Source organism: Oncorhynchus gorbuscha, linkage group LG13 (genome assembly GCF_021184085.1).
Source record: "Oncorhynchus gorbuscha isolate QuinsamMale2020 ecotype Even-year linkage group LG13, OgorEven_v1.0, whole genome shotgun sequence".
In the NCBI taxonomy this organism is placed as follows: Eukaryota; Metazoa; Chordata; class Actinopteri; order Salmoniformes; family Salmonidae; genus Oncorhynchus; species Oncorhynchus gorbuscha.
The window spans coordinates 49,962,011-49,988,079 of NC_060185.1; the positions used below are offsets into that span (position 1 = coordinate 49,962,011).

Below are 26,069 nucleotides of genomic sequence, written 5' to 3' on the forward strand. Positions count from 1 at the left end.
CCACTCCTTCAGACAAACACACACCACTCCTTCAGACAAACACACAACTCTCCCAGACAAACACACACCACTCCTTCAGACAAACACACAACACTCCCAGACAAACACACACCACTCCTTCAGACAAACACACAACTCTCCCAGACAAACACACACCACTCCTTCAGACAAACACACAACTCTCCCAGACAAACACACACCACCCCTTCAGACAAACACACAACACTCTCAGACAAACACACACCACTCCTTCAGATAAACACACAACACTCCCAAACACACACCACTCCTTCAGACAAACACACAACTCTCCCAGACAAACACACACCACTCCTTCAGACAAACACACACCACCCCTTCAGACAAACACACAACTCTCCCAGACAAACACACTACACTCCTTCAGACAAACACACTACTCCTTCAGACAAACACACACCACTCCTTCAGACAAACACAACACTCCCAGACAAACACACACCACTCCTTCAGACAAACACACACCACTCCTTCAGACAAACACACAACTCTCCCAGACAAACACACACCACTCCTTCAGACAAACACACAACACTCCCAGACAAACACACAACACTCCCAGACATATTATTGAACTCCTCGATAAATGATCAGCTTTTCTTCCACCGAGAAGCCAAATATTGACTCTGGTCTCACACCTGCATTTTCAATGATAGGGTATCTCATTAAAAGAGAAAGGTCCAAAGTTCAAGAGCACGCTGTAGGACTGAAATCCTGGGGGGCGGGACGGCTGGAGTAGCTAGCTCAAAGACAGAATGAAAATAAATCAGGCAAGACTTTTTCCGACATTTTCTTGTTTATCTTCAAGATCACTTTCACAGGCAGGGTGCCTTGTTCCATTACATCTTAAAAACAATAAAACCTTGGGTGTTTTTTTTTTGTCATGATTTTCAAAATATATATATACAGTGTAGCAAAGTTCCAGTGTGAAGTTTAATAAAAAATAAATAAAAGAATTGAGTTGGGTGAACACCTGCTAAGTATTGCATCGATATCAAGGGGACATTACATATCAGTTCCTATACCATGCTGAATTATGACAAACCAGGGGCTTATAGAGGAAAGCACATTTAGATAGAAAGGGTATGGTGCAGAACTAACATGCTTCTCTTGTTAGTCAACTAAAGCATCATGTGAGCTCTATACGTTTACATTTCTACGTACTGAATAAGCCCCGGACTCACAGTAAAATCTACTTCCAGGTCAAGGGTGGGTAACTTCCTCTTCCGTGAACAGACAACTCAGAATCTCTTGGCTTTCAAGCAGATGGCTGTACACAAACCAGAGGATCAATGTGGCGGTGGAGCCTTCAAAAAAGGTAGGCATCATCAAGCAATATGCATTTACGCATTTCTACAGATACAGTTCATATAAAATGAGGTGATGAGATGCTCTTGCTTGTGGGTTGAGAGGTTCATTGATGTGCTGTTTGCCAGTTGCTGCTGTCCAGTCCAGGGCCAGAGTTACAGCATTAAAGTCTTCGCAGTGGACTGTACTTCTCCTGTACCAGGTCATCACGGCCCAAGTGAGGTGAGTGCTTACGTGATATGGGGAATAACATTACATCGTGCATTCCAACAATCCATTGTGTCACTTAGCCAGCTTCACTAGAAGCAGCTCTCCGTAAAAGCCTACAATACAGACCTGTTTTGTGCTAACATTCCACCCCTCACATAACAAACATACCATGACAAGGAGTGGAACGTTAGCACAAACAGGTCTCTGTTGGTACCCTGGTTAGCTCTTTATGTGATGTTATCAACATGTCACAATAACTAGCCTTCCGGGGGGGGGGGGTGACGTAACGGATGGCATCCCCAACTGGAGGCATATGAGGTCAAGAGGCCAGTGTTGGTTCCATGCCACAACAATAGTATAAAACAATACAACTAAAAGCTGGAGATGGGTACAGAAGGTTTAATCTCCTTGTTTGGCAGAGGAACAGCAGCGTGGAGGAAATGTGTCTAACCTAAAAATGTAGTTAGCTCAGATGGGTCAAATTTATGCCTATAGAAACTAAACTTACCTTTCAAAACCTGATGAAACATCCAAAATGTTCATTCACCCAGGCCGATTGCAGTGGTCGTCTCAAACATCTAAGGTTGGATATTATAACACAATGCTTTTCATGACTCCAACACGTCAGGGGAATAATACCAAATAATGAAAAGGTACGGTTTAAGTCTAGACATGACCTGATATGTGTTAGGTCCTCCTGCTGCCTAGTCTCTTAAAGACATTGACTGACCCTACGTCCATCTGAGCCCCAAAACTCTCTCCTCCTCCAGCCCTGGTGCTGCTGCTGACTTTGGGGCTAGCTAGGGCCAGGCCTGGCCGGGCCTTATTTCTGGTGCTGGTCACCCGGCTGTCCTGGGTGTCGGCAGGTGGTGGGGAAGCAGGGGGCTTGCCCAGTCTCTGAAGCACGCTGAGCTTGGCAGGGGGGAGGCCATCGGGGGAGGAAGAGGACGAGGAGGAGGGAGAATCAGTGGGGGGGAGTTTGAATTTCCCTCCCAGGCGGCGGAGGGTGGTGGGGGCCAGCTTGGGGGCCACAGGCTCTTTCTTCTGGGAGGGTGGGAGTCGCTTGAGGACGCCAGCGTACTGTAGGACCGAACCCTCTCCGTCACTATCATCCTCCTCCTCTTCCACTCCGTCTACATCAACCCTTCCTGCCGTTCCCTGCTCCTCCTCCGCTCCGTCTGCTCGGCCCAGACGACTGAACACACCCGTGGCCTGGAGAGAGACGGGCCATGAGAGCAGAGAGGCCATGCCCTGACTAACAATCAACGTCAGTCACACAGACACACATGTAATGTGTCAAAAGTGAGGGCTCACCTTGCTGCTGCCCGTGGTGGTATCTGCCTTGGACTCGGCTCCCAGTCGCTCAAACACAGACATCCGCTTGCTCCCTTTTTATAGGTAAGAGAAACAGAGTTAAAAAGATAAATATACTGTCAAACACAGAAATTGAAAGAGTGGGATGGTGTGTGTGTGTTTGTGTGGGTGGGGGGGTTCTAGTGAGGGATAGGGGTCATCTTTATCATGGTAAGAGATAAAGACATTCCAAGACCCATTTCCTTTAGATGCGTCAGACCATAATGTTAGTGGGATGAGCATTAAAGGGCGTTGAATGATTAGTTTCCTTGGTTCACCGTGGCCAGAAGGTGAGGCCCTACCTTTCTTGGCCTGCTGGGCCAGGATTCGGGCGGTGCGTGCCGTGGTGCCTTTGGGCATGTTGATGATGTACTTGCCTTCCATCTCTGCAGTCACGCGCCGACGCTTCACCGGCAGACCGTTCCCCTCGTCAGCAGGCCGGCTCAGCACTGGGAAAAAGAGAGATAGGATGGCGAGAGAGAGGTGGAGGAAAGAGGTAGAGAAGAAAAAGAATGAGATATTGTGGGATGGAGACAGAGAGAGTCAAGTGTGACATCTATGCTAAGGAGATTTTGCCTCCAGCTACGGCAGATAGAGTGAGAAGGCCAGTCCACACAGAGAGTGGAAAAGAGGGGTAGCTACCTGCTTTGCCACCTTTGGCCTGTTTGTTGGACACTGTCACAGAGATTGCCCGGTTGTCAGGGTGATGGGCTGGTGTGTTTGGCGGTGAGTCGCGGCTCAAGGCGTTGGCAATCATACGTGTGGCGGCTGCAGAGAAACAGGAGGATTAGAAACATATGGTGAGGATTCTGGCACAGAATGGCTCCCGTGCATTACCCTCTTGGGTGACGCTACTCATTGGCGGTGGAAGGGGCGACTTATCGTCCTACACTGTTAAGCACGTTGAGAAAGGCGATACATAAAAGGCAAATCACTGGTATGAAATTCATAACGGTTCATTGTGTTGAACCAAAATACTCACGGGTGTTGGCAGTTCTTCGTAGTTCGGTCTGAACGCTGGACTGTCCTGAGGTTATGGCCTGTGTGGCCATTTTGCACATGTCCTGGAGACGGGAAGGGGAGGTGGTGGGAGAGAGGCAGTATTGGAGTAACTGCTGTCAGAACAGCATTAAAAACAGCAAGTCTTCTGGCAAAGCACCATATCTCTATCGCATGACTTGTAGTGCTGCATTGGAGGAAGTGCTCCCAACATGTGCCCGAAAAGCTCTTTAAATTGTATTTATTTATTTCACCTTTATTTAACCAGGTAGGCAAGTTGAGAACAAGTTCTCATTTACAATTGCGACCTGGCCAAGATAAAGCAAAGCAGTTCGACACATACAACAATACAGAGTTACACATGGAGTAAAACAAACATACAGTCAATAATAGTAGAAAAATAAGTCTATATACGATGTGAGCAAATGAGGTGAGATAAGGGAGGTAAAGGCAAAAAAAAAAGCCCGTGGTGGCGAAGTAAATACAATATAGCAAGTAAAACACTGTAATGGCAGATTTGCAGGAGACAAATGTGCGAAGTAGAAATAGAAATAAAGGCGTGCAAAGGAGCAAAATAAATATATAAATACAGTAGGGGAAGAGGTAGTTGTTTGGGCTAAATTATAGATGGGCTATGTACAGGTGCAGTAATCTGTGAGCTGCTCTGACAGCTGGTGCTTAAAGCTAGTTAGGGAGATAAGTGTTTCCAGTTTCAGAGATTTTTGTAGTTCCTTCCAGTCATTGGCAGTAGAGAACTGGAAGGAGAGGCAGCCAAAGGAAGAATTGGTTTTGAGGGTGAAATTAATGATGCAACAGGTCAGTGATTTTATCTTTCCGGCCATCATTTCTCTAGACCGGTGGTCTACCATCCTGTCGATCACGATAGACTGGTTGAACATGATCTACACAAGCCGTCTCCTTACCTGTCGGTAGACCTGTTTGGCGTGTTTGAGGATGGCAATAATGTCACCGATGACAGTGATGCCCAGGTCCATCATGATCTCCTTACTGAGGTCCATCAGCATGTTCTTCTGGACCCTGCAGAGAGGGTGAGAGAGAAGGAGGTGGGATTGCGAGAGAAAATAGATATTTAATTCCTACTAATAGAAGAATGGACGAGAATTGATTTGAAATGAATGGAAATGATTCACGACTTCGATACCAAATTGTTCACATTTACATTTTAGTCATTTAGCAGACGCTCTTATCCAGTACATACTTTTTCCAGGGATGCAAACTGGTGAGTGCCCAAAAAGGTGACACTTTCTTTTTGCACTGAAACATGCAAAAAAATTAATTAAATTAAACTTTTTTTTTAAAACTCTCCTAGTGGGGAAATGCAGGTTTGAACAAAAGCAAACCACAAAGAATATGATCTACATCAGCGGTTCCCAACCACCGGCCCCACGCACGGAAAGGATAATTCATTATAATTAATATGTATATTTTTTTAAATCTGTCAAATAAAATAATAATTATATACAATTAGAGGCTATTTGTGCAGTAATTACATTGAACTTGGCGCAGTCTGTTGGTCCTTTTCTCACCACTCTAATATCTGTCACGCCCACAACAGTTTACCGATTCTGAACTTGAGTAACGCGAGCGCACTTCGCCGTCTGCCTGAGCTGTGTTGCTCACCAACTACGTTAGTTGCCGTGAATAAAAACAAGCAAACGTCGAGATCTTCGGGAAGGGCTAAAGAAGATAAAAGGCCCAATGACGATGTCGATAAAGCAGAGACAGCAGAGCCCGAGACAGCAAAAAAAAAAAGAAGATTCATTCAATAGAAAATATGATGTCCTACCTAAAATATGGCTTTATTGCGACAGGTGACTCGCAGTCCCCTGTGCGTAGTATGTGGATATAGGCTATCCAGGGGGAGATCGCCTGCCAGTGTTTGAGTTACGAGAGCCGCTGCAGAGAATTCTTTCAGGAAATAAAGTCACCACTGGCAGCACATTTCAATGACGAGGAATGGGCCGCAAAACTCGCTTACCCGTGCGACATATTTAACCTGCTCAACGAACTCAACCTGTCACTTCCGGGGGAGAATGACAACTGTCTTTAAGTTGGCAGATAATGTGGCTGCATTCAAAGCCAAACTGGAACTGTGGGGAAGGCGAGTGGACAGGGGCATATTTGACATGTTCCAAAAATGAGCGGGGATTTTGGGAGACAGACTGGGCCGTCTTTCTCCCAGCTGGTGCGCGATCCCCTAGCTTCACTGTCAATGGAGTTCGAGCGTTACTTCCCAACCACCAAAAGACCCACGAAGTGCGAAGGAATGGATCCGTGACCCATTTGTGAATGTACCAGGTGAATCGTCTATGTCTGTGCAGGAAGAAGATCAACTCCTTGAGGTTGCAAATGACGGTGGCCTTAAAAGTATGTTTGAGAGAACTTCATCTCTGCCGACCTTCTGGATTTACAATCAAAGCTGAATATCCTGACATCGACAAAAGCATTGAAAACGTTGATTCCATTTCCAACATCCTATCTCTGTGAAGCGGGGTTTTCCGCAATGACGGCAACAAAAAAAAAACAAATTACGGAGTCGACTGGACATAAGGAACAAGGGTGTCACTGTCTCCCATCACCCCTAGATGGGACCGTATTGTTGCCGGGAAACAAGCTCAGGGCTCCCACTGATTCAGCGACATGGTGAGTTGGCATAATTTCAGCTAGAGTACACCTGGCATACCCCTTTTTATCCACTGTATTGAAAGAGGGAAAGTGTGTGGTGTTTTTCACAGCTATTGGCATAAGCCAGGCCCAGCTCCAGCTACACTTGATCCCAGAATCTACTTGTTTAAAACATTGCCTCATTTTCACCTAATTCTCTCATTCTGAAAATTAACCACATATTGTAGAGGGAAAACATTAGTTCAGATAGTTCTTTAGCTAGTTAACATTTCACACAGATTGCCAGGGTCCATTAAGCAACTAACGAGTTATAACTTGAGGAACGGCAAGGAGTCATATACCAGTTAATTCTATCACGAGTGAAGACATCCTTAATTACCTGTTGTCCACAAAAGACACGGCATAGTTGACAGCCAGACCAGCAGGTATCCCAGCATCTTTGAAGAACTGGATCCACTCCGAGGTGGCTGAAAAGACAGAGGGAGGAGCGTTAAAACCCGCTCAAGTAGCTGATTAAAAACAAACACCTTGACTTGAATTGCTTTAGTGTTTAATATAGCTCTACTTGTACAAAAGTGATGATCTTAAAACCTATTTTGACAAACCTATTTTTCACTGGCAATACTAAAAGCCATAACTTACTGACCTTCAAAGTTCAAATTCAAAGCCATCTGATTTGGCTATATCCATATAGTAGTGAGCTCCAATGGAACATTCCAAGTGGAAACCATGGTGACAGGACAGCGTGCTGAAGTCAGACAGCACATGCTCGACCAGCCAGCTAGGTGTCATTTATCAAATCCATGATGGATCGCCTTGTGGTGACAGCGAAATTTCACTGGGGTTCATAGACACATTTGATGTTGCCAGTGTTTCCACCAGAACGATAATGTTGCCGTCAAAGCGGATCAGTGGGGTGTAAAGGACTTCATTTAACAGTATCAGGCAAAACAACATAGTTTTTTAATTAAACCGAGTGGTCTCTGGTTAGCTAACTAGAGGGAGAAAATAGGCAGCTAAAGTCAGTCCCAACATGAGCTAAAGGGCCTTGGTTGCAGTGAGTGGGCTACTCGTCGCGAACATATAACATAACATAACTTGCTAACTAAACTAATTAACCCACCGTTCTGTCTAGGATTCATTTCACGATGGCCTGCACGAAACGTATGATAATGAAACTAGGCGACCTTTCGGTAACGTTAGTTGTTAGACTAGTGATCTACCTCTCCTTCATCACGCTAATGTTAGAACGACACATGTGTAGTTGTGGACTAGCTAACTAGCTACTTGTTGACTTGCTAGCTAGCCATTTTGACAGTAGCTAACGTTCATGTGAATGAAAATGTGAGCTAGATTGACTTCAACTTCGTACCTTATCAGTCAACTCTGTGGTGTCAATGATAAACTACTCATCAGTCCCACTTTTGTTTGTGGCAAAAAAAAATGTTTTAACCACAAACAAGAATGATGCACGAGCAATTTTGAATAGCTAACGTTATCTAGCTAGCTAAACGGCTAACGTTAGCTACTACATTCTAGTCGGCACTTGAGACCTTACACACTATGCTCGCTAGACACAGACAGTGTAGTTTCTTCCATTCCGAAAAATAAATATCCTTCATCACTATTCTAAGAATAATTGATAACAATTAAATATTTGAGGAGTCTTATCTGGGCCCTTTTATATCACTCACCTGTTGTTACGGACGCCATGTTTACAGAAGAACAGCTGCATCCAGGAGACAGCTTCGTTCGTGACGTAATTTCCGTTGCGTTTCTGAAGTGGCATATTTTCACCACCAGAGTGCAGTGTATGCCTTCAATCTACTGCCATAAATTGTCGTTCATTTTTTGGAGACATTTCACTGACGTTACATTTTCTGATAGAAATGAGGAATGGGGACACACCGGTGGAGTCTGGTTGGAGGAACTTTAGGACGGGCTCATTTTAAGGGCTGGAATGGAATAAATGGAACCGTAACAAACAGGTCAAACATGTGGAAACCACGTTTGACTCTGTTCCATCTATACCATTCCAGCCTCTACAATTAGCCCATCCTCCTATAGCTCCTCCCACCAGCCTCCACTGGGACACGGACACACACACACACACACAACAAATAACCTTAACAATATGTTGCTGTTTATTGAATGCCATTTTCGACAATGAAGATTTGGACCGTAATATAATCAGTTACGGAGGGGATCGTTCACTCAGCTTTCACAGTCTATCAACAACAACAATGAGTAAAGTCCCCCCCCCTCAAGTAAAATAAGAGAGAATGGAGGAAAGGAGTTAGAATGGGGTGGACATAGAGAGAGAAAGGGAGAGAGAAAGAAATATGACCGATTGACTGTCATAACATCTGGTCCATTTGAAAAAGATCGACAGTACTGTATAATATAATCAGAGGGTAAATTGATTCATTCAGAAACAGAAGCAAGAGAAGGCTATTGAGTATTACATTTCATCAATTATTATACTTATTTTATGCATTGGACAAGGACAAGTGTGTAGTTATCAAAGTACCATCATTAGATCGATCAGTTGAGTAAAAGTGTTTGTACCACTGATGCAGCACCCTCTCAATATCCTCCAATAAAACCCATTTAGTTTAGGGCCTCAGCTGTTACAAATAGTCTCAATGTCGAGTATAAATTTCTGAGTCCATTTTCATTGGTCACTGCTGATCACAACAATGCAACCGTTGCTTCACAGAAAAAGACAAACATATACAGTCTGATTTTTTTTCTTTTTCTAGAGAAGGCATTCGAGGAAAAGACGAAGGTTCTATTGAAGGAAATAACAGAAATAAGGCATCAAAGGAAAATGCTAAGAAATGGAGTGTTTTGAAATATTTCTTTAAGATTCATATATTTATAATCAAGGTCCACCCCTCAACCTCCACTCAATTAGGTCAAGACCTCTTGGCCCAAACATAGATACAGGGCTATGTGAATGAAAGCTCGCGGTACAGTTTATAACAGGGGCTGAAAATCACAGCAATACATGGTCACACTGGACACATAGCGTAGCAGAAAGAGAGTGCCAGAACACTTCTGGCACTGCGTAAATGAAGTTCTTCAGATGACTTGCTACATGTCTACCTCCGACGATATGACTGCATCTCAGTCTCCATTTCAGTACATAACATCGTACGTTTGCAACCCATGGGGAAAACAAATTGTTTGTTGTTCACAAAAATGGTCAAAGACCTCTTGTCTGTTCCAGTCAGTCTTATATCAGGTATTTGTATGAAGGCAGGTTCACTGATGCGACAAAGTTACTGAGTTTATGTCATCGTTTCTACATGTGTCCATGGCCCATCTCTACTTGGATTGTTAGGAAAGGAACGTCCAAAATGACTTAATCCTCTCAGTTCTCTCCCTCAATCCGCCTCTCTCTCTGTCTCTTGTCTTTACCTTTCGGTCTCTCTCTGCCTCTGTCTGTAGGCCTCCAGTGACGGTGTGAATAAACAAATCACACGAGGGAGGTGGTGTGAAGGCAGTATTGGCCACCAGCCTGGACACTGCAGAAAATGCCATTTCCGGAGATGAGAGAAGGGTAGAAGAGAACGTTCTCTGAGAGAATGCACGGTTGGGATTCAAGAAATCAATGCGACACCTGTTTAGGGTGTGAAATAAGAAGAATATCGTCGGCATGAATATTCAAAACATGCTCTCGTTCAGTGAAAGAACCACGGCATTGTTGTTTTTGTCCAACTCTGGAGACTGTGAGCGCTGTTGATGGAATAGGACCCATGGACCTCATCACTGATAAGACTTGTTGTAAGTGAACCTGCCAGAACAGGATGTACAGGGCTATGTGAATGAAAGCTCGCGGTACAGTTTATAAGTTCATCCGATGTACTACAGGTAGCGGCACAAAACCGTTCCGTACACGTGCCATCTATCAGCATAAAACCCCTTTCACACATCATCAACAATGCCATGGTAGGTTCATGGAAGGAAATGAAAAGGCTATGACGTTCGTCATTCAAAAAGGGCATACGAGGCCTGTCCCTTGTCTTACCAGTTGAAGCCTGGCACGTCAGTTATTTTGGAGGGGCCCTCTTTTGAATTCAACAACTAAGACTTTAGCCCTTCTAATGATAAGCCAAACATATTTTTTTCCCTCTATCACACCTCCATTGATATTTCAACAATAACTACTATGAGGTGAATATTTTAAAGAGAGCAACTCTCGTAAAAGCTCTCCAAAAATGTCTGTCGATTTGAATCGCATGATAACTACTTTATTGAACAAGAATGCACACTAGACTCTTAACAGACTTCTCAACAAAAAACATTCAATTAAAAAATGATTTGCATCATGAATACTTTAATATGTATTTTGACATTCAATTCATATTAGTTTCCTCATTTTGGATCCAAAGGGGACTAAGTGGTGACATTAAGCTTTGGTGGTGTAGGCATTGGGACTGACAGGCAAATGTAAAAGCCAAAAGGCAATAGTACCACCTCAATAATCTCATCATACTGACGAGCCGCAGTACATGCAGTATCACGTGTTAGATATAGTTATCATGAATAATGTGCTTTATATATAAAACGTATGAGCACAGGCAGTGATCATGTGCGTCATATTGAGGGAATGGTTAAGTACGGTCATTTATTATAATTGTTTGTTCTTTTAGAAAAATATCAATTTTAAAACCAGCCTCAACAACCACCTCTGTTTCTTCATTGACAAAAATATCCCATTTTTATATTTTCAAACATTCATACTTTACAATCATTGTACATACACTTCAATATACATATCTTCTGTATGTATATGCGTATGCTTTTAAGTATACTTTTGACACATATAACATTTTATGATAGTGCACATGCCTCTGAAGTTGCCAAACATAATATTGAAAAAATCTAATAACAACACAATGCAATAATAATAGTAACATTAAGGGGGAAACCACCCCTGAAAGAACAAAAACATCCGGCATCGGCAACACAGGTAAGAGCGGAGGACAAAACCAAACTTTTTTTTTTATACATAAAACATAACAAATGTCACTTGAAAATGAAAAAGAACAAATTCACAGGCGAATGAAGAACACATACTCACAAACACCCCCTCCTCTCGTCTCCTCTGTGTGTCCGGCCTCTGTATTGTGCTCTAACATCGTGTCAACCTCAATCAAAAGAAAGATAGAAGCGGGCCAAGTGGCTCAGAGTGGGATACACTCACAATAAATGCACCTCCCACTAGGAGAGGAAGCGAGGCCGCTCATCCCAATGTTCAGAGGTTGGTTGAATATTCCTTTTAAAAGTATCTTTAAAAATAAAATAAAAATATAATGGTTCACATCTGATACCAATAAACTCATGTCTGACAAAAAGCTCTTTACCAAAAGGACATGCCTTTCTCAATGTTTTTTTTCTTCTTTTCAATCATGACATTTTCTCTGTCAAAGGTAAGACTTAAAAACGACAACAGAGAATACTTGGTGATAAAGGAGGGGGGAAGAACATTGTACACAATAGTATCAGTAACGAATGAAGGACAATTCAGATGCTTGAAAGCGACGGTATGAGTATTTGTGTGGGCCCAGGGTGAAGAGACTTTGCAGTATGGCAGCGGTACTATGCCAGTAAGAGGTAACCCATCCACACAGTTGGCAAGAGCTGGATTTTTTTGGGGGGGGGGGGGGGGGTTAAAATTCAATTTAGGTTTAAAAGTACAGGGGGCTCATCCTTTGTCTCTGCCAAAGTTTCAGCTCTCCCTCTAGACCTCTACCTCGGCTAAAGCCTCTTCTCTCACTCTCCTGCCGTCCTCATCTCACCAGCGCAACATTTCATCTCCATCGTTTCAACATCCAACAATGGCTCAGGAGAAGAATGAAAAGAGTGACAACCCTTTTGCATTTGTGTCCATCCTATTTTGTGTCTTTTCAATGTGGTTTTTTTGTTTTGTTTTGTTGCTTTGTTTTTTTTAAAGCTCTACTTTGAGCGAAACACTCCAGGGCTCCTCAGTGGGGGGTGCGTCCGTGTCCATGTGGGGGGGGGGCAAGGGGGACGTGTGAGGTGGGCCGGCGCTCAGTCAAGGTCCCAGGGTCTGGAAGGGCTCTGCGTGCTCTCAGGGTTCGAAGACTTCAGAGAGAGAGAGACAGAGAGGAGAGAAACAAAGATGGAGAGATGGACGAAGAGTAGACGGCGGGATAAAAAGGAGAGAGAGCCAAATAGCTGGAGGCTGTGACGCCCTCCCCTTTCCAAGTCACAACTAACGACGAAGAAGCAAGAGGAACCGAGAGGATGAGGAAGGCAGGAGGGGAGAGCAAGAGCTCAGCAGTCTGGCCTCACAAAAGAAGACCCAAACCTAAGTCCTTCTTCCCTATTTCCGCTTGCACAAATACATTCAGCATGAAGAGGAGGGGTGAAGAAGATGAGAGCAGGAGCAGTGAGAGAGGAATGACCGACAGAGGGAACAACGGGGAGGACAAGTGTGCCTGTTGGATCGCAGGTGAGCATGTTTTCTATTTACTGTGTGCACTGTACGTGCACGTCACAAGACGTTGAAAGATTCATTGTGAATTAACCTGGGTATGATGTAGGAGAATGTTTTCACAGATCGACTGACAACTCAGAGCCCAGAGTTTTGGACTCAATTTGAATTCACTTTAAATACTTGATGAGTTATATTTAGTTTCCTCATGAGGACAATGGTGTGCACTAAATGCTATGTGGTCAAACTTTGCTTGATGTCATGTTTACTCGGTCTGAATGTGTGCGATTTTTGATTGGCTCATTATATAATGTATGTTCATCCATGTTGTTGACCTCGTCTACCATGAGCAACTGTTTTTTGCCGTATATAAGTGATTGGCGTAGGGGCGCGCGCGCGTGGTGTGTGTCTCTGTCGGTCAGTCAGAGCGCGAGCAGCGAGGGCGAGTTCAGGGAACCAGAGGACTGCTCGCTGCTGCTGTTTCTCTGGTTAGCGCTGACCCCGCAGGCTCCCTCTGGGTAGCTGAACACAAATGAAGATGTGTATGAAGGGTTGTAGCTGCCAGCGGCCGCGCCATCATGGTGACCACCACCCCCACCGTCGGCCACCAGGCACGGCCCACCCGGCGCAGGCTCGCTTGAGCCATAGAAAGAACTAGAAAACGCTACCTCCTGCATCATCCCCGGCTGCTGCTGATGCTGCGAAGTAGAAGGCTGCGAGGTGTAGGCGGGAGGCAGGTAGAAAGTGTCCTCCACAGTCAAGCCCACGATGGAGACGGGGGCCTGTTGGGGCAGTAGGGGCTGATGCTGGAGCTGTGTGGAGCCTGAGGCCTGCTGCTCCTGGTAGGGGATCTTGCAGCTGGGCTCGTGAGCCACCAGGACAAACTCCAGGCGCTCCTTCTCCTTCTGCAGCTCAGAGATCTCAGCCTCCAGCTCAGACTTCTCCTCCTCCAGGATGTCGGTCTCCTGTGGAGGGAAGGAGGACAGGCGAGAGATAGGATTCAAAACGCTGTATAGTCTAACCCTCTATGTCTATGTAGATGGATGCATGGCTATCTTTCTAGATATAGATAGGCCTACATGTTTCCTCCTTGGAATAGATAGCATAGCCTATGCTAGGACTGGTAAATTAGACTATAACAACTGTAGGCACAATAGACCTTCACAAGCACTATAATCATCTTTGCTCACTTCAACTTCTGTTAATAACCAGCCACTTAAATAACATTGTGTTCCTATTACTCACATAAACAGTCATTACCATAAGCCTAGTAATGTAGCGTAACACACTGTATATAATTATTACCATAAGTCATTTTGACAGTAAGAACCCCAGCCAAGCTCACCCCTTGCAGTCGGTCAGTGAGTTCGCGCCGGCGGTTTCGGCATTTGGCGGCTGCCAGCTTGTTCCTCTCGCGTCGAACACGCCTCTTCTCCTGCTCCTCTGAAGTCAACTGGAGGAAAAGAATAAGGAGAGATTAAAACAAAACCCAAACTTGGTCTTTGCCTCTATCTCGCTAGCTTAGAATAACAGATATCTCATCAGATACAGTATCGTTAAAAAAAATGTGGTGAATGTGTTAACTCTTGCTGTCTACCCATTCTACATATAAAGAATGACACACAGGGCATACACACACACTTACAAACACACCAACATCTCCATCGTCACTCACAGACTCGTCTCGTACACGGCGACTACGAGTCCTAGACTGGCGGATGGGGCCCGGGGCTGAGCCTTGCCCCGGGGTATCAGAGCCTGCGGGAGTAAAACCTGAGCCAGAGGAATAACTGGGCCCTGGCAGATCATAAGGGTCTACCAGGGACACAGACTGGGTCCCACTTTGGCCAGAGGCCTGGGACGAGATGAGAGTTGGCTGCACCATCCACTGCAGGTCCTGGCTGCTAGTGATGGCTGTGACTGTGGGCACAAAGGAGCCTGGCATATCCACTCCTCCACTGCCTACCCCGTCCCCGCCTCCAGCAGACACACAATCCTGGAACACACAGAGATGGAGGGGTTAGGCCTGAACACAGACAGAGAAATGTGATGCTGCTATACAATGCAATGACAACAAAGTGTCTTGCTCTTTAAACATTGCTTTGTGAACAACTTAGATGTTGATTTCCTTGAACATAAGAGGGTAGATATCACAGCAGAAGATCGCATAGCCTTGATGTCCATAAGACACACCCTTTAGGGCACAGTTTGACGCACCCATTCTAATTGCAAGTCATCTATAAACAAACGTTGAATAAAATTCCACCAATGCAAACATTTACCATGTGGATAAGAAGCTGACTGGTATAATGCATTATGATACTGTTATAAATGCATTGTATGTCCCCCTTATAATGTCTTATTATGATCTCATTATGATCCTAACTTAATAACAACAATCCATTTAAATGTGTTAAAATGTAACACATGTATAACCCTTATAATAACATCATGGCTCATTACAAGCTTACAATAAGTAATAAAGCTTATCAGGAAATGTCACTCTTATGGAATGATTGAATGCCAGTGAGAGTTGGAGTCTCCCAAAATCCCTGCAGAACAACGTTATAAATAGATCACTGCAATAATAGATTTAGGTGCCCAAATCTATCCTTGGCTCTCTGCTTTAATTAGAACTGAGACGAGCAGTGATGCTGTAGTAAACTCGGAATACATTAATATTCATATCAAAGCGTGTAAGGCAAGGGGGCATGCAGCTTTGAGGAGACCGCCTAAACCAATCAACTCGCTCAAAAAAAGCCCCCCCTCCTCCTTCCTCCTCCCCGGCGTTCCCTTAGCAACGCAACGTAACACTCCAAAATAGAACGCATTTACGTCACAGCAAGCCCTGAACTGGGAGCGTGGAGAGAAGCGAGCAAAGGCGGAGTATTTTTGTGCATACGTAGGAGAGTGCCAAAACGATGTCATCCGTTGCGCGGGGCGCTGTAAACCAACCTCCAAAGACAGTACACGTTGCTAGTAGCATTGGCAAAGCCTGAGTCCGAGATCATGCCGGCCGGCAGCCTTTATTTCAATCATGTTAAAGTCCCTGTAATTTTCCAGGACATTAGCAGCATATCTTTAGCATTGTTGATGCGACGTGAATGGGAAATGTTCTTGCCTTTCCCTATCATATAACCTATGTAATAACAAGCTTATAATAATGATGATACCCAGGTTAATAAATCCAAACTCTGCATGGTTGAACTCTAATGCGACAAGGTATAACTGCACCAGCATTTGCAAATGCTACTGAACTGTAAAGCATCATATGAAATCATTCGAAACTCAACCCATATTCCTGGAATTACAGCCCACGGCACCATCATCATAAAAAACATACATCAGACTTCATGCATTATTATATAAACATCTGTCAAATGAAATGTTGCCTCAATATTATAATGATAAACTTGCGGAAAGGACACATAAGCTCCCTTTCTCGAATCATTGCTCAAAGTAAAGACATTGGACTTATTGGACCTACCTGTGAGGCACTGGCCGGCGGGCTCCCGAAGGAGTCCACGGAGGAAAGGTACTGAGACTCAATAGACGGGGACGAACTTCCACGGGAGATGGTATCAAAGTCACCGGGGAATCCTTGGAACATTACCCCGGAGGAGCGGAGTGAAAAACCTATAGTTCCCGGAATGAGTGTGACGTCACCTGCAGTTCGAGCGCACACACATGGGCAGGGGGAGAGAGGTGAGACAGCTGTCAGTTTGCTGTCATTGAAATGCAATCTCATGTATCTAAGATAGGGTCAACAGTAAACATGCATAACTGGAAACCTTGCTTTACGTGTAGCCTACATGTATATCGAAAATAACGTAATAAGAACCGTGTTGCTGCATTATCTAACATTCAAGTTAAGAAAGTATTTTACCGTTAATGTGTTCCTTATTCTGCTCCGGTAAGATGCTCTTGGTCTCTTTCCAAAAAAGTTGCATGAAGAATAAAATCCAGTTCGCTGCAATGGAAACAGTCCTTACGTTCCGGATTTTAAAAACTCATTGATCCAATTCAGAGTCCGCTAAAATATGTCCTTTGTCCGTTTTTCCAATGTGCAATTATAGATCCATGTAAAAGTCCACTATGGATAAACTGATCAGCGATATAGAGTCTCGGCCCACAGAAGCGAGTCTTGTCTTATGAATGAATCCATGGAGTACGAGCGAAGCATTGTAAAGGACACGAAGTCCCGCCTCGGAGTTCCGCTGACGTACGTGCCCATTTATGGGGTTATGTTTTTGTTTGGTATCCTTGGTAATGACGTTTAGCTAGGGATTCCCTCTCCCACAGAAACGGTACAGCAGACGAGAATAGAAAATGTTACTAACACAGCCACGAAATATTTCTAACCAGTAAACATTTTCGGATAGTAAATTTAATGAAACAACATGTTTTAGTGTGCACGTAGCCAAATGATTTATTGTAAAAGCAGATGAAATGATCATCCAAATGCACTTGTTCTTAGTATTTTGGTGTCTGCTCATGTAGACTAATAATTATTTTCTACTCAGTAAAAAAGCCTAAATATTGTAGAGTTAAGCTCCAGATCAGGTACAACTTTGAGGGCTAGCAGGGTTAGCAGATATATAGCCTAGTATATACTGTAGGCTATAGCCTAGTGACAATGAAATGGGATATTACTGAAATTACTTCTAAAGGTACATCAATGAACGTGCTGGCACATTTCAAGTAGGCGTATTTAGACCGGTTGGCCATTATAAACATATACACATTCCATTGTCCATTTCTTACGCAATTGTGTTGGTTTGACATCGCTCACAAGAGGAAGGAAACCCACCAGGCAAAGAGAGGAAATCCTCTCGGATAAACTTTCTCACGGACACGCCCTCGGGAGTTCCCTTTCTTGAAGAGGCCGTGGAATCCCTCGTTCTAGAACGGGATCATCTGCTGCTGGGATTTCGACAGGTTTTTCGCGCTGGCAAGTTTGAACGCATACATTTATTGTTCTTTATCGTTGCATCAAATATCATCAATAGAAGTTTATGAGCTGCTCTTTTAGACTGAAATGGAGAAGGTCGAGCCAAAGCATGTGAAGCAATAAGCAAGTGTTTTTGGACTTCCATCCGACATGTGTTTGTATGAGTGGAGCATCTTCAGGCAACTCATCTTATGGACGGTGAGTCTATGCACTCATCTAGAAGATGGCAAGATAGACTATGTGTTATTCATGAGCGTGGTGTGTGAAATGTGCAGAGGGCGTCGCTGATCAATGATTATGTTGTCAATTTTTTCCCCCACACAAGTTCCCAGAATAACAACATTTACATTTACATTTAAGTCATTTAGCAGACGCTCTTATCCAGAGCGACTTACAAATTGGTGCATTCACCTTATGACATCCAGTGGAACAGCCACTTTACAATAGTGCATCTAAATCTTTTAAGGGGGGGTGAGAAGGATTACTTTATCCTATCCTAGGTATTCCAACGAGGGGTAATTCTTTATTCAAGAGTCTCCAAACTTTTTAACACCAGAAAATATGTAAACAGATTGAAGCAGAGCGTTCCGACACGGATCGTGGGCAGTAGTGACGGAAATACATTGCTGTCACTGCAAACATCATCCTCTGTCGAACTGTATATAAACATGATTGATTTTCGTTTCTGTAGCCTGCTCCTCTCTACGTAAAGACGCCAATGGGAATATGGCAGGTGGGAGGTGTGTGAGGGAGTGTGTGTGTGTGGGGGGGGGGGGGGGGGGGGTAAAATGTCGTAAAATGTCACCGAGGCAGGCATGTTGTAGAATACATCGGTGTGTTAAATGACTGGGAATAGTGGGGATAACAACAATTAGTTAGCACTACAACGTCACCGATGAGGAACGTTCTGTACTCTGTCGGTGCTCAATCGCAATGATTAATCCGTACAGATGGTCCATGGTAAACTCTGAGGTCATAACAATACCGCGTACATGTTCTTACCTACACAGGAGAGCAGCAAATTTTGTATTATATTAGAGGAAGGAGGTTCATAATCAGGGAAGTTATCAAGAAGATAGGACTGGCGGGCTATTATTGAGATCAATATCATACCTTACATTTCACATTCTTATTGCACTGACTAACAACCACAACTACCATTAAGCTGTTTAAGAAAGGAAAAGGTCGTTGAATTGAGGGATAGTTGGCATGGACTGTGGCGGCAGATAGCCTAGTGGTTAGATCGAATCCCCGAGCTGACAAGGTTAACATCTGTCGTTCTGCCCCTGAACAAGGCAGTGCCATAGGCCGCACTGTTCATAGTCCGTAATTGTAAATAGGAATTTGTTCTTTACTGACATGCCTAGTTAAATAAATAAAAAGCATCTGCAAACAGCAATTCCCTTGTCATAAACACATCTGCACTGCAAGCTGAGGCAAGCTAGACATAAACAAGAAAAGCCAAGCTGTGTATAGTATGCATACATATATAATCAACGAGACTTGTCTATGTTATATAACGGCTAAAACAAGACTACATCGGTTTTACAGACCAACCATGTGCTTACAATCCCTTTCTCACCACAATCCCTTTCTCACCACGTCTGCTGCATGTTTGTACAGCGTTGCGTTGCCGTGGAGATACAGTTCCAACACGCCTGACGTAGAGACGTAAGAACTGTTGTCTTTTTTTGTTTTTGTTGCCTGGCAACCGGTTTCCGCAGTAACCAGTTCTTGAGTGACAGGGCAGGGGCAGAGCGGTAGTTGAGGCAGGAATAACATGGCTGACTGAAATGTAGCTTTTCCTCGCATCCACTCGTTTAACAGCTCATTTTGCGTGTTTTAAAGTTTGTTTTATAGCCCTGCCATCTCCGTTTACAAATACGTTAATGGTTTTGCATGCATACATCTAACTTGTAGTCGTTTGAAGCGTCGGGAGATACTAGCTACAACAACGCAGCATAGCAAGCATTCTCGCTAGCCTAGCTACAGCAAGCTAAATTGTCCCCCAACTTGCTTTTCACGAGATTCCTCTTGGTTGCTACTCGTGGCTAGTTGGTTTGGTCGGGAATGGATTTCTTCAAAATAGTGTACATTGAAATAGTGTACATTGTTCTGCCCAGGATGTTAGCCATTCAGGATGTTAGCCATTCAGGATGTTAGCCATTCAGGATGTTAGCCATTCAGTTGTCATCTGCATCCAAGAGTTGTTAATACTAATTTTCATGCAATAAAATATGTTAGGGACAATTTCCACAAGGTCATAGTTGGCTATATTATTTGACTATCATTCACCATTTTCTTAAGCATTTCGCTACACTACAAGCATTTCGCTACACTCGCATTAACATCTGCTAACCATGTGTATGTGACAAATAAGATTTGATTTGATTTAAGCAAATGACTGAGGCTGAACTGGTATTGTAAGCTACTCAGGGAAACCGGTTCTTAATAAAATACAAATCTCAAAATACATTTGATAAGAAAATTACCCACATTTTTGTTAGTTGTTTCTCATATGTGCCCTGTTTAGCCTGGTCCCACGATCTAGTATGGTTCTTTTATCGACCCATAACAGTCTAAAATAGTTTTCTAAAACACACACACACACACACACACACCTTGGATCAGCCTATGACCTGTTTTGTGTGCACTAGAGACTTGCAACGTGGAAAACAAATCAGTATGAACCACCATGCAGATGACTTTATTATTCTCCTAATGTTATAGTTTTACAGTATACTCCTTTTGGTATCTAGTGTACCAAAAGCATTTGAGACAGTCTCATTGATATCAGGTAGCCTAAATGCCAAATGTATAGCAATATACACCACAGGGGTGTTACAAGTGCTGTATAAACCTGCATAACTGTTGAGATTTTACATTTTCTATCAGTGTCTGAGTTCATGCATTTTCCATTCCAGAGGTACTAAATTTGTAATGAACCAGTAGATCGGTCTTGTGCCTCAGTGTGGTTTGTTTCGCTTGTCCCTGCGTATTTTCGGGAAGCTGCTAAATTTGCTAACATGAGGCCTGTGCCTGTTTCCTTGAGAGGCGTGGCATTTTTCCCTAGTCTTCCTGACCCAAATATTTGTTACCAGGCAACAGCCAGGCCCGTCCCACTCCAGAATGGTGTTGTTTACACCCCTTCTGTCTGCTCACCCCAACAACATTGCATAATCCTTCTCACAGACTTTCCCCACTGAAATAAGTTTGACCTGGATTTCTTTGCTCTCCAACACACCACAACCCCCACCCCCTCCTGTTAACCACAGAAATATAGCTAACTTTATCTCCAAAGTACTCTCAACCTTTTCCTTCTCTGTCTGTTGCAGCTACTCACTTGGTTTGCGGGACAAGTTCTGCAGAATAGTTCAGGACTTTGAGGCAGGCAGGTTACGGGGCTATTGCTTGCTTTGGGGGTTAGCTCTTGGCTACACAGTTGTATGGCAGTACGTATTTTTCTGATATAAGGGAGAAATTCTGCCCCTACAACCTCTCCTCTCTGTTCCTAGTCCGTTAAATCCAGTAATTATTTATTGGCAGCATAGATGGGCCATTGCCTCAGCCTAAGCAAACATGACTTGTATTTGTTATATTAACTGGGATATAGCAGAAATGAATACCATTGGCCGCTTGAGCGAAACTTCTATGAGCTCACAATGACCCTCAAACTTTTGAACCTGTGGACTTCTCCTTTTTCTGTTTGTTAAAATCTGTTAACTTCCTCCTTTTTTCTGGCTACAGTTGCTTTAATACATATGTCAAACTATGATATATTACCACTATGTTGAACACTCCCCCTGTTTAGTGTTGACCTATTATTAAAACGTTGCAACTATCGGAGGTATGTACTGGAAAGAGTAACGTCTCTACCTCACACTTCCATAACTACAGTTAAGTAGGTATCATGTCTCCACACTCTGTTTATCTGGGGAGGGAGACGGGGAACCCCTGTCCACCTCTGTGTGGCGGTATCTCGCGAAACACTCAGTCGTGCCTGGAAACATCTGGAATGTCTGGGAGCAGAATGAGGTCATACCGCTACCTCCTTCCTGCACTCTCTCTCTCTCACTGTAGAGCTGTCTGGGTTGTGTTATACTTGGACCACAGACCAGGGAGTGTAAAACAAAGGATTTGCAAGGGCTAGACTGAAATAACTTGATTAACTAGACCTATCCTTCCTCTGCTCCTCCTGCGTCGCTCTGTGGTGTTCAGACAGACAAATAAACAGACAGCCAGGGTCATTAACTTTTACTTTCTCTTGTGGTAGATAATGAACTCAGAATGCTGGAGTGAGACAAGTGTTAAAGCAAATATTCACCTATTTTGAATGTTATATCGTTTTTGTGCATCTCTTAGTGATGCTCTATCGATTACCGGGGTAATTTCCTGTTTTCATGTGTATCCGAGCTATTCACCCTTCAAGCAAGCACAAATACAGCCAGGATGACAAGTTTTGTATAGTACGACCCCGGGAATCGATAGAACATGGCTCAGAGATGCACAAAAACAATATGACTTTCAAAATGGGGAAATGGATCAGCTTTAATATTGCGGATAGCTTGTAGGTTCTTCACAAAGAAAAGGAGAGCCTTGCACTCTAATTTTATATCCAACGTTTTCAACAGACAAGCTGTCTTCATCAGGATATAATGACAAACACTGTGGGTCACTAATTTATATACTTTGAAAGGACACACACAGGTGTCTGTAATCATGGCAGGGTGTGGCTTGATTTCATTGGTTGATTTACAGATATAACTATAACATATAAAGACCACGAATGGATAACATACGATCATAGATACAATGTGGCTACATGGGCCTACAAACATTTACAATGGATAAACACAAGATAAACACAAGAATGGCTTCAGATCAAAGTCTACGTTGGGACCGAAGGGAGCAAGATCCAGGCACCTCTCGTTTTAACAATAAATTGTCAAGGTCACGCTCTTTCCTAGGGAGGGTGCCGTGTTTAATGCTGATAGAGCAAAGTGACAAAATATGTGTGGTTCGCTTCCAGAAAGTGGGCCGCAACTGGGTACGTCAAGTATTTGCAACTAATTGTAGGTTCTATCTATTTAATTGCTAACATACGTTTTAGTAAGAGCATATACAATAAATATAGACGGGATGCCTGTCAATACATACCCGTGTCTATAATGCTCGACTGCATAATTTTTCTTTTTTCAATTGACTTCCTTTTTTTGTCTGAGTGAATCCTTAGCCGTCAGCAGAAATGAGCATGGCTTGATCTATTGTATCATGCACTGCAAATGAGTTGGGTACCCAAAGTTAAATGCAATCAGTGGGTTTTAGTATTCCGCAGCTCTTCGTGACTCAGACAGCACGTCAAACCTAGCCTATTTTCAACAGGCCAACTGCCAGACAGGGAGGAAGAGATGGAGGAGAGGGTCGAATGCCAAAATGATTATTCCCCCCACTCACTTTTCTCTCGCTCACTGTGTCTCTTCGTCCATTTAATTTTCTCCTGATGTCTTTGTTTCAACCTATTTCTTGATCTCCATATTCCCCTACCTCCTCCCCTTCTTACTTATATAAGGGATGCCCTATTTCTCAAGGCACTTTACAAGGAGGGAAATAGGGAGTGAGTGGGAGAGAGAGAGAGAGAAAATAAGAATTTAGAGACATTGGAGGAAAGATAGTTCAAATGAGATTGGATGGGAGAGAAAGAGATGTCAAGACAAAGAGTTCTGCATGTTCTTCCTTCTTCCCCTCACCCCATCTCCACCGTCATTACCCATCTCACCCACACAATCCCCACTTCCCCTCACACACACTCCCATCTGCTCCTTACCCCGCTCACCCACACACCCCCTTCTGTTTCTCATCCCTCACACATACACTCCCCTCTGCTCCTCACATATACACTCCCTTCTGGGCCTCACCCCTCACACATACACTCCCTTCGGCGCATCACCCCTTATCCCCACACTCCTCTGCTCCTCACCCCTCTTACCCCCACACTCCTCTGCTCCTAAACCCTCACCCACACACTCCCTTCTGGTCCTTACCCCTCACCCACACACTCCCCTCTGGGCCTCATCCCTCACAATCCCCTCTGCTCCTCACCCCTCATCCACACACTCCCCTCTGCTCCTCACCCCTCATCCACACTCCCCTCTGCTCCTTACCGACACACTGCTTTTGCATTATACTCCTCACCCAACCTCTTTTACGACTCACCCCTCTTACAACTCTGCACCTACACACTTAAAAATAAGAACCTAAAAGGGTTCTTCAGCTGTCCTCAGGAGAACCCATCGAATAACCCCTTTTGGTTCCACGTAGAACCCTTTACAGAGGGTTCTACATGGAACCGAAAAGGGTTTTCCTATGGGGAAAGCCGAATAACCCTTTTGGAACCCTTTTTGTTAATAGTGTACCCCCCCCCTCCCATCTCTGATCCTCACCCCCATTCCTCCTCTGCTACAGTCTCACTGCTTCTGCATCAACATACTCACTGGGCCAGCATAGCCATGCAAACCAGGGCTTGGAAATCATACCGCAGCACAAGGATGACCTTAAACCGTTAACCTAAACGTGACAGTGCATTTACTTCTGAGCAGGGAAACACGACTCCAACCCTGGAGGGCTGCAGTGTCTGCATCCTTCCATCTTTACCTTTTAGACACCGACAAGGGAAAAACAGATGTTCATATTTAGGACATTGACTTGCATTGGTTATGGCCCACAAAGGCTTAAGGGAGCAATTCTGTGGCCTAAATGCTCCCTGGAGACAGTGGTCAGCTAAACAAAACCCAAAGCATGGATTACTGTTTTACCTTGTCCATAGACTGCTGACAGGGTAAGGAAAACAATATGTAATTTGGCTGAATTATCCCTTTGTAACAGGGTTGTATATACCAGTGAAGTGAATGATGTGACTTTAGTACGGTTTAAATACTGATTTGGCTTGTGATGCAACATTTTTTTAAAAGGGGCTAATCCTGACTATGAAGAAGAATAAATTCATCTGTAGCTACTCAGTCAAATGTAGTTGTCAAAATATTTACATGATCTTGTCAAAGTTTTACTCAAGTGAAAGCATCTATGACCACATGCTTTTCTTACAGACTGTTAAATCATGTTATATCTGCTTGACATTTCACAATTAGTTGTTGTTTCAACTAGCAGTCAGTGACTGTGGCACACCGGTCACTTTTACAGCACAATTTCTAGTAAATTGCCAAGGATATAGGTGACGGTCTGACGAATAAATAGCAACAGAGTGATGAGAAACAGAAGACAGAGAGGAGGCGTACAGTAAATGTAGATCCGTCTCTCTGCGTCTCAAATCACCTCTTCTGGTAAATCATGCACTCTGTGTCCCATGCCAACACACATCCTTAAATACCTCACTATGACGACTGAGATAGGCGTAACCTCATCACATTATGCCTGACCAAGTGAACCTGGGCTAAATTAGCAGCTTGGCAGTCTCCGTATGCACCCCCCCCCTCCCCAGCCACCACGGCTGTACAGCCGAAAACACCCCCACACTGCACCACAACTCCAGCACTATTCCTGTAGCCTCTCCTGCCACTACGGCACAGAAATAACAGCACCTCCAAGAACAGACGCCAAGCCTACGTCATAGCATCACAGTCAGCACCTCACAGGAGGTGGGGGGGGAGTGCTGGATACCTCTATTATCTTGCTGGCTTGAACTGATTCAGCCTCTACGTTGTGTGTGTTTTTTTTGTATTTGTTTTTTTAGTGGAAAGAGAAACAGAGAGGAGTACCCCATCCTGATACATGTGTATTATGTCTGCTGGGCCCAGCCTGGGCAAGACCACTGCTGTCACACTAACTCACCTATGCATGCATGCATGCATGCATGCATGTATGTATGTATGTATGTATGTATGTATGTATGTATGTATGTATGTATGTATGTATGTATGTATGTATGTATGTATGTATGTATGTATGTATGTATGTATGTATGTAGAGTGGGGCAAAAAACGTATTTAGTCAGCCACCAATTGTGCAAGTTCTCCCACTTACTTATACTTATTTTCCACCATAATTTGCAAATAAATTCATAAAAAATCCTACAATGTGATT

At 43.8% G+C, this 26,069-nt stretch overlaps 2 protein-coding genes and 1 long non-coding RNA gene across 12 annotated transcripts; 1 reads left to right on the top strand and 2 right to left on the bottom strand.

Moving 5' to 3' along the window:
• Positions 1-825: 825 nt before the first annotated feature.
• On the bottom strand, positions 826-8,447 carry LOC123993088 (uncharacterized protein C19orf47 homolog). 7 transcript variants are annotated; one of them, XR_006831359.1, is made up of 9 exons: positions 7,202-7,900; positions 6,935-7,022; positions 4,833-4,947; positions 3,893-4,022; positions 3,553-3,678; positions 3,213-3,359; positions 2,872-2,945; positions 2,066-2,769; positions 826-1,576 (listed from the first exon to the last, which is right to left on the bottom strand). XR_006831359.1 is itself a non-coding variant. In XM_046294865.1 (8 exons), the coding sequence occupies exons 1-8, from the start codon at positions 8,266-8,268 to the stop codon at positions 2,245-2,247; spliced, it is 1,224 nt and encodes a 407-aa protein (XP_046150821.1). In that variant the 5' UTR covers positions 8,269-8,447; the 3' UTR covers positions 826-2,244. The 7 variants fall into 7 exon arrangements, 6 of the variants coding, with proteins under 6 accessions (XP_046150821.1, XP_046150824.1, XP_046150826.1 ...); XM_046294865.1 differs by lacking the exon at positions 7,202-7,900 and adding an exon at positions 8,250-8,447 and having other exon boundaries at positions 826-2,769; XM_046294868.1 differs by lacking the exon at positions 7,202-7,900 and adding an exon at positions 8,250-8,421 and having other exon boundaries at positions 826-2,769; positions 3,893-3,974.
• LOC123993089 lies at positions 953-11,872 on the top strand. Of its 2 annotated transcripts, none has more exons than XR_006831360.1 (3): positions 953-1,357; positions 1,476-1,569; positions 10,009-11,872. It is a non-coding gene; the product is annotated as an uncharacterized LOC123993089 (long non-coding RNA). The 2 variants fall into 2 exon arrangements; XR_006831361.1 differs by lacking the exon at positions 10,009-11,872 and adding an exon at positions 5,240-5,370.
• On the bottom strand, positions 8,703-17,646 carry LOC123993086 (protein fosB-like). 3 transcript variants are annotated; one of them, XM_046294863.1, is made up of 6 exons: positions 16,908-17,646; positions 16,509-16,687; positions 14,697-15,017; positions 14,367-14,474; positions 13,690-13,986; positions 13,470-13,535 (listed from the first exon to the last, which is right to left on the bottom strand). In XM_046294863.1, exons 1-6 carry the CDS (start codon positions 16,969-16,971, stop codon positions 13,470-13,472), a joined length of 1,035 nt encoding a protein of 344 aa, XP_046150819.1. In that variant the 5' UTR covers positions 16,972-17,646. The 3 variants fall into 3 exon arrangements, with proteins under 3 accessions (XP_046150818.1, XP_046150817.1, XP_046150819.1); XM_046294862.1 differs by having other exon boundaries at positions 8,703-13,986; positions 16,908-17,645; XM_046294861.1 differs by having other exon boundaries at positions 8,704-13,986; positions 14,667-15,017; positions 16,908-17,644.
• Positions 17,647-26,069: the final 8,423 nt, after the last annotated feature.